Here is a 12,688-nt window from a genome sequence, read left to right as displayed (position 1 = left end):
GACTGAGCTGTGTACTAAGCACTGTAGTCCAGCAGAACCATTGATTTAAATGCTGCCTTGGAGCACTGTAGCTTTTTGTACACAACAGAGAGCCCAATACTTGGAAGACTGAGTCTTGGTCCAAACAAATCTCCTCTTTCTTGTATATGGTATCCCTATTAACATGTTAATTTTTCCATATAGTATCAACATATCAGTTATCCTGTCTGCATCATGAAAAGGTGTTTCCTTCCTTCTTGCCTTTCTTGGTGGAATTGGGTGTTTATGTCCTAGTTTTTATAAATGAGAGTGGCCTTCAGGAGCTGCAGGGCAAAGGTCTGGAGCAAGGTAGATGCACACTTGGTAAAAGAGGATCAGATCTGGGAATGGGCAGACTGGGCACACATAAATCCATGGGCCCTGGTGCACCCACAAGTGCTGAGAGAACTGGAAGATGTCATTGCAAGGCCACTCAAAAGGCACAAACCAAAACATGAGACTTTCAGCATGAGAGTGACTGAGTACTGGCACCCCATGCCTAGAGAATTGTGCAGTCCCCATCCTTGGAGGTATTCAAAAGCTATCTGGACATGGCCATGGAGAGCTGACCTGCTCATGAAGAGTCTTTTTAGTGGGACAGAGATGGACATCATGTCCTCCAGAGATCCCTTACAGACTTATCCATTCCATGGTTTTGTGAAAAATCACAAAAATATGCATTTGAAGGTAGATTACTGGAAGTTAATATGTGTCAGCATATATTTTACTAGAGAAAAGTCATTACAATGCTACCATTATATGGTTCTTGCAAAAGGATTTTTACTAAGTAAATTATTCATTCTTCCTCTAATTTTTCCTGTTAGATGACTTAAGAACATGACTCAATTCCTTGTATCCAAGTGGTTGCAGCTAGTTTTTGCTATAATCAGGATCCAACATCTCCATTCACAGAGACTGGCATAACCCATGAAATAGGCAATCCTTAGATCGACTTGCTGGTCAGAGGAGCAGAAAATTTCCCAGAGATTCCTGATCAGCCAGGCAGTTCCTCTAGAGCTCAACACAAACAGGCATCATTAACCTCAGAAAGCCATTAATCCACAAAGTTCTGTGCTGCCTGTATTATGAGTTAAGAATGAAAAGGACATTTTAGAAGAAGCATTTGATTACTTTTCAGTAGTTTTGTCTAAAAGATTATTGCTCGCTCTTCTGCTCAGGCATCATGCAGTGCTGAAATTGCTTCTTTTTTCCCTGTTCATACCATCTTTTTACTGTGTTCTCATTGCTGAACATAATGGCTATTTGTTAGGTCGGCATGACACGAGTCCTTGCTTGAACAGGCATCTGTACTGCCAAAATGGAAAGAAGAATGGTTAAAAGATATTAGGAAAAAAAGAAACTGTGAGCCAGAATCACTGTGAGGGCAGGCTGGGATGACTTTCTCGGGGTATCACAACAACAGGTCTGGGTTTTTTTCCCAAGAGCTGTTCACACAGCATTAATGATGTTGCATAATTTGCAAAGAAAGGTTGAACTTTTGGAATAAAATTCATAGGATGATACTTTGTGTTCCAATCACTGGGTAAAGAATAAAAATTCTTCCTGCCATCCTGGCTGCTCTGTGAGTCTTAAATAAAATGTATAGAGGGAGATGGAAGCCTGGCAAGATTCTTCTTCATACAAAGGCAAATAAACCATGGGGCCTCCTGAATGTCTGTGTGAGACAATTAGCATCCAGTGTGTGTTTAAAGACAGAAAGGGAGATTTGAGCAGAGATATGAGTATAGGGTCCAAAAGTATGACACAGATGCATATCGTGAAGTTCAACAAGGCTAAATGCAAGGTCCTGAACATGATTGGGCAATTCCAAACACACATATAGGATGGGTTGAGGCCAGTCCTGGGGAAATAAACTTGGGAGCTTTGGTTAATGAGAAGCTCAACATGACCTGGCCGCGTGATATCACAAGCTAGAAACCCAACCAGACCCTGCATGGTCCCTGCATCCAAAGCAGTGTGGCCAGCAAGTCACACCTGGGGATTCTCCCCCTCTACTCCACTGCAGTGAGATCCCACCTGGAGCACTCAAACAGCTCTGGGGTCCCAGCATAAGAAGGACTTGGTCCTGTTGGAATGAGTCCAGAGGAGGGCTACAAAGTGGTCAGATGGCTGAAGCACCTTTCCTGTGAAGACAGACTGAGAGAGTTGGGGTTCAGCCTGGAGAGGAGAAGGCTCTGAGCAGACTTAGAGCCCTTCCAGTACTTAGAGGGGGGCTACAAGAAAGCTGGAGAGGGTATGAAGTGATGGGGCAAGGGGGATATGGCTTCAAATAGAAAGAGGGTGTGCTTAGATTTGATTTTAGGAAGAAATTCACTGTGAGGGTGCTGAGGCCATGGAATGGGTTGCCCAGAGAATTTTTGGATACCCATCCCTGGAAGTGTACAGGACCACATTGGATACAACTTTGAGCAGCCTGGTCTAATGAAAGGTGTCCCTTCCTATGTGCCTCTCCATGGCAGGGAAGTTGGAACCAGGTAATCTTTAAGTCCTTTTAACTCAAACCATTCTATGATTCTGTGATAGCCTTTGTTAATGAAGGGTCTTAAAGTAAAAGTGTTATAAAATTTCAAAGAGTCTTTAGAAAAGGTATGATTTAAAATTTACTAGAATAAACCTTTCCATCAGAAAGCAGGTGCTTTCAGAGAGATTTAACTGCAACTGAAACCCTCAGTTCTCTTCTTTGTATTTATATTCAATCACCTTCAGGGAAATAAAGATAGTTAATGTTGCATCACTTTGTAAAAGAAACAGTAAACACTTCCTTCACCAAAAAGAAATACCTGGAAAAGTAGAGGTAATGATAATGACTAATAGTGGGTTTTTTAAATTGCTCCTGCCTTGGAGGTTTCATGTCATTTTCCAACAGATGAACATTCATGTATTTTACCAGTGGATAAACTGTGGCATAAAGAAGGAGGATGTTTGTCAGCAGCCATCAAGCTGGTAGATCCCAAATTGTGGCAGTGCTCTGTCTGTTGCCTCCAGGGTACATAAAAGCACCACTGTGCATGCTTACCTATGAGCTGTACTGGATGGACAGTGTTTATTATTTTCCTACATCCATGGGTTAGTGCTGTTCCCATTTTAGACCCAGCCACATCACCATGTACATGAGCTGTTTTGTTCAGAGAAGAGATCCCCTTAAAATCACTGCAATAAGCTCTGTGTTAAGGCCACCCAGTGTGTGCATCACAAGCTCTCTGGCTGTGGTCCTCTGGGTCATTTTTTAGATTTTGCGATATTTTCTACCTTTGAAACAAGAAGCATCTGCCCATTCCTTGTTAATTGCTGGTCAGTCTGTGTTCAGCCAACTGGCAGCTGGTGGGAATGAGATGTCTGTGAAGGTTAAACACATTTCTCAGTCACGTAAGGGAACCAGCTACATTTATTGATGTTTAAGTGACAATCTCAATCTGGGTCCAGCTGTCTAGCAGGAATGTAGAGTGAACTGAGGTCATGGGCCTCCAGATAGTCTCCTTTTGCTGTGTGTGTTTTTTTCTAAGCTGAAGAAATGCAATGTGAAGAGCAAGTGTTGTTTGTTTGGTTTTTTTTTCTTAAATAGAGGATGGCCTGAATATGATCCTTGAGTCCTGAATGTCTCAAGCATTGCGTGAGAGGCATTCAAATAATCTCCTATTTTTTTTAATTACAGGAAGAGACTGCAAAAAATTGAGTGGTGGATTTTTCTTTTAAACCCTATGAAACAGTAATGTCTAAGCAAGTGTAATAGCTGAGTAGTGAAATCAGCAAACATGTTCAACAGTTTTTTTTCTTTGTTTTTTCTATGAAAAACAAATAGCAAGAGCCACCTCCTAAATAAACGCAAGTACTTTCTTAGTTAAATGCCACTGGACACTGAAGAGATGGGCTCTGTTCTTAAAATCACCAGCAGCACTTCCAGTGGAGAGTAAATTTACTGAGTAAATATCCCTGGGGAGAAGCTGCTAATTAAGGAACATGTTTCTAAGCCAGCTGCTCCTAACTGAGAAAACAGTGGTTCATTTTTAAATATCTAGGCTATGAAGAGGGACACTGCCACACTTAAATGTTGCAAATTCCCAGAGATATATTTTGTGGTAGAGATGATTGAAAAGTGTCATGTATTGTTCTGCAATCAGGAGTGAACAAACATTTATACCTCATTTGCTGCAAATGGCTTTTGAGGCAATACTTCTTTTTTTTAATTTTTTTTTTTTCATAATTGCAACATCAGTAGCCTCACTAATATATTCCACCCTTTGTTTAATTTATGCTTTCCTTAATTATTTTCTCTTTCAGCTACAGCTTGGGTGAGTCTGGAGAATGCATGTGGTGGTGTAGTTAAAGTCTAGCAGTCCAGCAAGGGTGACTGCCAATTTGAGACAGCTGTAAGAAGTTTTGTTACTCCCAAACACTTTCCTGGGTGGCTCTGAGGCAGCAAGACATGCAGGGGTTGTCCAGTGCCCTTTTATCTAATGCAGTGTTTCACTGTTTCATACATGCACATTTACCCCAAGCCAGAGTTGTCAGCTGCACTGGTTTAAATGTGTAAGTGATGTTACACTATGGTGATAAATTTGTACATTTTACATGTGCCACCCACATGTGCTCCCTGAATTAACCTCAGCTTCTCTGAGCAGAGCAAGATGTCTCACCAGCTGCTCCAGCCAGTTTAAGTCATTAAAAAGTGCTGTTGAAGTTGGCGAGAGTCGTTGGGTTCAATTTGGGCTCGTTTAAAACCGGTTTCCATAAATAAAAGTCCTGCAGAGAAGTCTCAGACTCACACAGATGCCATTCCTTTCCTTGCTGTTTGGTCCTTCAAGATGAAATGACACAAGACCTGTGGTCCTGGTGACATGTCTGACAAGAATTTGACTTAAGAATGATGGATTTACAGACCAAATTCCTGATAATTGATTTCTCTTTTAGCGAAGCTGCTTTAATCTTGTTGCCAAATACCTAGCACTGGCTGAGGTCTTTCAAACAAGGGAGTCTTTTCCTGAGCTGGAACACTGTATAACATTTTCCCTTTTCTGGGTGATGTTTTAAAAATTACTGTTTGATTTTCACCACAAGCTTTGGCAGTCCAGAATGAATGTAAAATTGGTGGGCATAGGCCCCAAAGCCAACAGATTATTTCTGACATTCCACTCAGATGCTGCTGTAGACACAGAGAGAAGAAAGGCAGTTCTCCTGTTGACATGTTCAATCAGCACGGCTTTGGGACATAGAATATGTAACACCATGGCCACACTATTTCTTCACACTGTGCAGTCTGGGAATATTTTTTTTTTGTTCTTCAGACTGAACACTTTGAAATCTCTGACCAGTTTTGTATCCTTATTACCACTAGACATAAGAGCTGCTACAGCAGCTCATCCTCAGAGAAAAAGAAGCCGTTTGAAGGCACCATGCTGTTCCTGTAGCTGCCTGGAGGTTGGTTATGCTGGCACTGATCATTAGTGTTCTAGCAAGTACAAGTGCTGGCCTCCATCATCATTGAAAGAGTGTCCTGGGAGTGTTTTGTTTCAGAAAAGCCACGTCAGACTTAGTCACCAGCATGGGATGGCATAAATCATGCCCTTTGGTCTCTGTTTGCCAGGACTTCCCTCTGCAGAAGGGAGCCCCCAGGAATCCTGTTAAAATGGCTCTTAGTTGTTTGATATCTTCAGGGGGATGTCAATCAGCCCCACAACCATAGATTTTAGTGCTGCAGGTTGCAGACTGAGGCCCACAGTGATGTGCAGAGAGCCAGCTTTGACACTGGCAGTGGTCTCATCCCAGCAGCACGGCAGCCCACGTGGAGTCATTTCCTCAGGAAGTGCTGAAAAGAAGCCATGCTGTGCTCAGTAACTCTGTGACCAAGCCAAGCCTGCCCGCCTCTCAGGCTGCTCTAGGGGCAGCATTCCAACATGAAGGGGATGGATAACTACAATCATCATGTGTGAATCTACTCTTACCTAATACTGCTGGGTAATGAGCCCACTAAAATTTTCCAGCCCAAGGCCAAAAGAAGGATCTCTGTCTTTTCCTTTCTCTCTCTCCCTTATTGACTTAACAATTGCTCCAGCAATTCAACGTACATTAGAGAAGGAGTGCAACTGGTTGTGCATTGCTTGAGCATTATGACACTCCAGGTGTGCATGCTCAGCCATGGAGAGCTGAAAAGAGGATGACAGACATGACTACAACAAGACTGACAGAAATTACACTGCTCATGATTAGTGTGAACCCCTGTTGCGAGGCAAAAATGATGCAAAATAGAGAACAGGGAGAATAGAGCTGGTTTATACACTGATTTCCATTTGCAGTTTCTGACACTGGGCTGATGTGATGGAGAAAGTCAGTGGACCAGATAATCAAAATTCAGAGGACAAAATAAAATTCTTAATAATAATCCTAATTACCAATCCATTTATTTTGCTTGTCAAGTAATGAAATGGCAATTTAATCTGCCAGGAAAATTATTCTGTAATCTGAACACAGAAGTTTTAGTAAGTTTTAGTATTGAATGCAAAGCAAAATTAGCTCTCATCTACAATGGTGAAAATTCAAAAGCACAACGGTAGATAAGGTCATGTAGTTCTGGATTATATTAATACATATTTGACCCCAGGCAAAGTGCCAACTTGAATTCAATAGTTTTGAAGGGCAGCTGTCCATAAAAAGAGTTGCCACTGGAACTCAAAGCAATTTGACAAAATAAAATTCCATTCACCAATCTCTTTACATGATTTAATGTGAAATTGCACCACTTTAGAAAGTAAGATCTGTTCTCAATGGATGCCAAGAGCCTCCTCCATTGTCTCCCAAAAAATGGAACAGATGGTTTCTGGTTTAAAATCACTGCTTCCGTGACAAAGTCAATGGGTAAATCCCTGTTTGCTGCAGCTGAGTGCCTGGATAGACTGCATGTCATGCTGGCTCCCTTTGAACACAGATGTGCTGGTTGTTGTTGTTGTTGATCACCTGCATACACCTGCATACATCACTATAATTCTATACACATGTGTGTTCATAGCCTTCAAAAAGAGCAGAGACTTTTTTTCGCATTTACAAACTTAAGGTCACAGACCACACCCAGGCCCTGTTCCATTTTCTGCTTTACATCCCTTTCAAAGGCTCCAGGTAAGAGACAGCCTATAAACAGCTTCTGCTGAAACATGAGTTTAGTTTGGACCAGTCTGTTAGATTACCATATTTTAGTTCCAGCTTACTCTGTGTGGTGATCTTGGCTGTGGTGTCAGGGTCAGTCAGCCTTTCTACTTCTATCAGCTCTCCCACTACCCAGAGCAAATCTGAAGAACTTCCTTGCACTTGGGCTTCTTTTCTCATGTTTCTCATGTATTTCTAAAGTGTTTCTAAGATGTTTACACTGTTAATCCCTGTTGATGCATCTTCTGCTCAGTACCAGATAATGTGATGGGGATTTAGTTTGGACCTTTGAGTGTGGCAGTCATGGTGATAGACAGCACCTCCTTGCCCTCACTATGCAATGAGGGCTGGGAGCTGTTCACTCTGATTTGGGGCAGCTGAATTGGGACCTATAATATCACGCTGAATAATTTAGCAGCTTTTACTGACCTTGATGTCTTCACAAATTCCCCTCTAATGTCCATAGCTATGTGTGAGAATTTAAATGCTTTTCATCGCTTTTTTTTTCATTTTCACTTTAAAATTTCTCCTGGTCCAGCAGACTTCTCAATCAGCTAAAAAACCTTCATCCTAGTAGTTCATTCCCATTTTCCCTCTTGATTTTGAAAGCTGTTTTTCTATCCTACGAATCCCAGAGAGTGTCAGTGCTCATCTGGGACATATTGAATTTTGTAAAACATTTTTTTTTAAGTACAGCTCTTAGGAGGAAAACATCCTGGCAAGGGAAAAGGAGGGGGAATGATCTTAACTGGACTAGGGGTCCCATCTTGAATGACTACCAACTTCACTGTGAGGTGTGTAGAGGTAGAAAAATTCCTGACAATTTTCAGAACAGGGAATAAATGCAGGACCGTTTATCAGGGTTGGGGTGCTGTCAGCATTTATTTTCTCTTTGGGGACAGTTTAAAATAGCACCAGAAAAGCTTTTGAACTCTATGGTACTACCGTTCCATGAATTTTAGTTGCTGTACTTAATTCCCAGAAAAGTATGCTTGAAAGGATTTTACCAGAATAGATCCTTTTTCTTTTAGATTATGCCATATGTAGCTCCATGTGTGTATATATCAATATCATCTATATCCATCTATATCTATCATCTATACACATTTCCTGTAGCCATTTGTTGAAGGATTGAAATTCCTACTGGATTCCTCATTTCCTTGTGCATTTTGTTTTGTTACAGTACTGTTATTTATCAAAAGTCACAATGCTTATTTTGATAGCAAGACTGAATGAGATGTTTAGCATTCATTTTTATATGAATTACATTAATTCCTTGAAATATGTTAGAAGTAAAGGTACTTCTTTATTTCATCTAAATGATAACATAAGTACAGGCCTTTACTTGTTTGGAATTAAGTTATAATTCTTACAGTTGTCACTGTCTTCTGTGTTGTCTGTTACATCTGGATGAAAAGAAATTATAAAAACCCAGCATTATTAGTTTAGCAGAGCAGTGCAAGCCCTGCATGCCCTCTGCTGGAAGTGATCCCTTGCAGGATGATGTAGATCAGCTGTGGCATTGCTCAATGTCTGACCTGCAGACAGACACACTTGCCTTTGATATACTTAGTTACTCATTAAGTTATATGTTTCCATAGCAGTTTGTTAACCCAGTAGGAAGGAAAGCTCCTCCAGTGCATTATTTTCTTCACACTTTTCATTACAGCTTGAACTCTTTCAACCTTCTTCTTGACTTATTAACCTTGTTACTCCATAGCAATAAAAAGAAAATTAGTTATTTGTTGTAGAAAGTTATTGAATGATATCACATTGCTGACACAGGTTTTATATATACAATTTTTCTCTGCTTTTAAGGAAGTTTACAGGTCCGATACAAGCTGAGCAAGGATGGGCTCCTCATTTTCACCATTGACTCTGGAAATTTTGCCAACCAAGAGCTGCACCGTGTGAAGATTACCAGGGAAGGCAGAGAGCTCGTCATTCAGGTATGGCATGGCTTATGCTGGGTGTTAAACAGCACTTCAGGCCACAGACACTGGCACAGGTTGCCCGGAGAAGTTGTGGATTCCCATCTCTGGAAGTGTTCAAGGCCAGGTTGCTCTGAGCACCTATCAGTGGGTGCTGTCCCTGTGCACAGCAAGAGGCCTGGAATGAGATGATCTTTAAGGTCCCTTCTTTCCCGAGCCATTGTATGATTTATGAATTCTGGGAATCAGACTCCCTGATCTCAATGCCTGATCACTGGCAGGAGGCAAAGGTTTCACACTGATCCAGCAGCAGAACAGCCCTGTACCTTCAAGCAGAGCTCCATCTGGACCCTATTCAAAGAGTGCCCAACAGTGGTGTTTTCCATTGAAAGGTCTTCCCTTGCTTCTGACAAACTGTGAATTAGGAAACACCTTTGGCCAGAAGTTCATCTGGATCACTGGAGTGGTTCTGGGGCTTAGGAATGTCTGTGTGATCTGTAGTCTCCATTGAAACACACAGTAGGAATCATGGAAAAGCTGCAAAAGGGAGAAAAAAGCTGAGGAATTCAATTTTGGTTAGGGTAAGTTTCCCAAGGGAGAATGTGACCCCATCTGCCTTATCCTCTCACAGAAAAGGAAAAGCTGAGGGAATGCAGGGTGCAGTCACCATGTACATGGCAGTGCCCCATCCTAGAAACTGGAAGCAAGCCATGCTGAGTGTGACAACCTCATGAGGGACAAAGCCCCTCCTCTGCCTTGTTCCCATGCATCACCTGTTTTTCGAAGGCAGGGCGAAGAGCACCATCTTGCTGCTCCTTCTGCTTTTCTTCTAAGGCTAATTATAGCCATCCATATTGCAAAACAGGTTGGCTAGATCTGGGCAAAAATCATTTAACAAGGAAGGGTGGCAGAGTCTACAGAGTCTATAGAGAGGTTGTATCTTAAGGAATAGAATGAAAAGATAGAAACACACAGCGCTGCATTTTTTCTCTCTACAGTTTCCATCTCTGGGTGGTAAAATCACACATCACACAACTACAGTGGGTAAGCCTCATTATCTAAGAAGAAGAGTTATGCTAAAAGCCAGGGTTTTCCTCAAGTACCAGTCTTCTATTGTCTGCTGCTCTGTGGTTTTCTTCTGTGCAGAACTAATTCTTCACAATACATTTCTAGAGTGGCCTCCTTTGAGTGTATTTTGAAGTGACTAGACATGGATTTTGGGAAGCAGGGGGATTTCAGGGTCAAACATTTTAAGCTTTTCTGCAGGGGAAGGTTCTTCAAAGTCCTTTATATGACTATTCTGGTATACCTTTCAGCTTCTCATGCTAAAATCAAAGTACATCCACTTTGCTATCTTTAGAAACTGAATCACGCTTGGGGGCAGAATTAACAGATTGGCAACTGAGAACATTCCCAGAAGTTTGCAATGAGTACAATGAGATCTAGAGGTGTCCATGTGGTGTTGTACTGAAGTAATTTTATTGACCTTTTCCAGGTTGATCAAGTTCTCAAACTCAAACACAACTTTTCTGAGATTGATTTCAAGGCCATTAAGTCACTCACCTTGGGCAAGGTCACAGGTAGGTTCTACTAAATATACTCCTGATTCATGAGACACTGCAGTGCTGGAATTAGTCTGTGCTGGATGTTGGGTTTTTGATAGAATTGGGAGTTTGTTTGCGTGGTTTTTGCTGGAAGAGTTGGCCTGAGCATTCCAGTACTCTATTTATATATCTCATCAATGCAAAACTTTGGCAGCTTTACTTGTTTGCATCGATAGCAATATTAAGTGCTCCGACTGCTCCCTCCAGTGAAGTGATTCATACAGCCTGTGTGGCTGCACAGGGCAGCATCTTAGCCTAATGATACCATTTTGCTGACTGCAGCTTCCTCCTCTCCAGCCATTTCTGTTTCCTAATGATAAGAACAGCACAATGGAGCCTTCATCCTCTCTGCCCTTTTTTTCACTGCCAGTCTTTTTTCCATTTGAATTCTGCAAGGACTATTGCATATGGCACTTAGGCCACAATTCTGCATGTTCTGTACATGTTTCTTTGATCTTTACTCCTCCACACTAGAAAGCCATTACAAGCCCTGGAAAACCCTGCCTGAAATTTAGAAAATAGAACTTCTCTTTTTTATTGGCAAGTATGTCATATTCCTTTATGTTAGAGTCTTGTTCTTTCCCAGTAAGATTCTAAATACAACCTTCTTTACAGATATTTCAGTCCTTTGTTCAAATTGGACCTCCATATCAAGCCTGACATCTGAGTCACCATTGCAATTTTATATGTTTCATTATTAGCACACGAGGCCTGTGGGACTGGCAGCTAGACAGGCACTACAGACATGCCCTGGTGCCTGCTTGTGCAGTGTAACTCTGGAGAGTGACAATAGTGCATTCTGCATCGTGTTTAATCAAGTAGATTAAGAGCAGGACATGATTATCCCCTTAGTTATCTATAATGGTTTTTTTTCAGAATGCAGCCGCCTTCCAAGCCTTTGTGGACAAGTTTAGGAACCTGACAGTTTTCAGCCCATTCCAGAGCTAAGCTAAAATTCCAACTTCGTCAATGTTTAGCTGTAGTGCTAAAAATCTAAAAGAACATTACTCATCCTGACCTCTACCTAGAACTCGAGCTATAGACACCAAGTCAATAAAGCAAGGATTTTTTTTTTACCAGAAAGATGGAAGGAAGCAAAAAGACCTTCAAAAATGTAGCCAGCAAGCTGACATGGTGCAGCTCAGCATTATGGAGAGAAACTAGGTTGAGTCACAAAAATATAATAAACTTCAAAATTACAAATTGTTGCAAAGCCAAAAAGCCCAGGTGTATCTCCAAAGGTCAGGCATTCAGTTCCACTGAACACCATTGACTTTTATCCTTCTTTTATTTCTGTATTGCCCCAAAGTTTATTGGGGTTTTGTTTTAGTATAGCAATAGCTCATATTCTGTACTGGCACTAAAGCCTTAAATTTAGCCATCCAGGTGGTGAAATACTATTACCATACTGGAATTGACACAATGCATCCCAGCAAGTCACTTTAATTCCAGCCTAATTCTAATTCCAGTTTCTTTTTCATATGTTAAGTGCATTTCCACAAACTGTTTCTTCTATATTAGGATTTAATTTTCCAGGTTTTATCCCACAGCTGTAGCTATTCTGAGTCCTTGTGCCCTCAGAAAATCACAGACCTTCCTCAGGCTTCTCCCTCCAGGATAAACACTCCCAGCTCTATCAATCCTCTCTTTACAGGAGAGATGCTCTGGTCCCTAAATTGTCTTTGCAGCCTTCAGTGAACTCACTCCAGTAAGTCCATGCTTTCCTCCCAATGGGAAGCTGTCTCTCTCTGCAAAGCTTCTTACCAGCTGCTCAGCCCCAAACCAGTGCTGCTGAATGGGGTTCTTTCTAACCCAAGTGCAGATCTTCACATTTCCCTTGCTGAAATGCAGTGCTCTTGTTTTCTCATTCCACCAGCTTGTCAACATCCCTCTGAATGGTGACACAACCATCTGGTCTACCAACTGCTCTCCACCATTTTATATCTTCTCCAAACTTAGGTTACACACTGTTCCATGATG

At 41.5% G+C, this 12,688-nt stretch overlaps 1 protein-coding gene across 1 annotated transcript in view; it reads left to right on the top strand.

Moving 5' to 3' along the window:
- Positions 1-12,688, top strand: part of CNTNAP5 (contactin associated protein family member 5) — a 412,329-nt gene that overhangs the window by 378,552 nt on the left and 21,089 nt on the right. Inside the window, exons 21-22 of the mRNA XM_077181609.1 lie at positions 8,992-9,122; positions 10,600-10,684. Of these exons, the coding sequence (XP_077037724.1) occupies positions 8,992-9,122; positions 10,600-10,684 (216 nt within the window). The remainder of the gene's footprint in view (positions 1-8,991; positions 9,123-10,599; positions 10,685-12,688) is intronic.

Source organism: Agelaius phoeniceus, chromosome 7, assembly GCF_051311805.1.
Source record: "Agelaius phoeniceus isolate bAgePho1 chromosome 7, bAgePho1.hap1, whole genome shotgun sequence".
Classification (NCBI taxonomy): domain Eukaryota; kingdom Metazoa; phylum Chordata; class Aves; order Passeriformes; family Icteridae; genus Agelaius; species Agelaius phoeniceus.
Note: the sequence above shows the minus strand (reverse complement) of the source record. Positions and strands in the feature narration are given on the sequence as shown.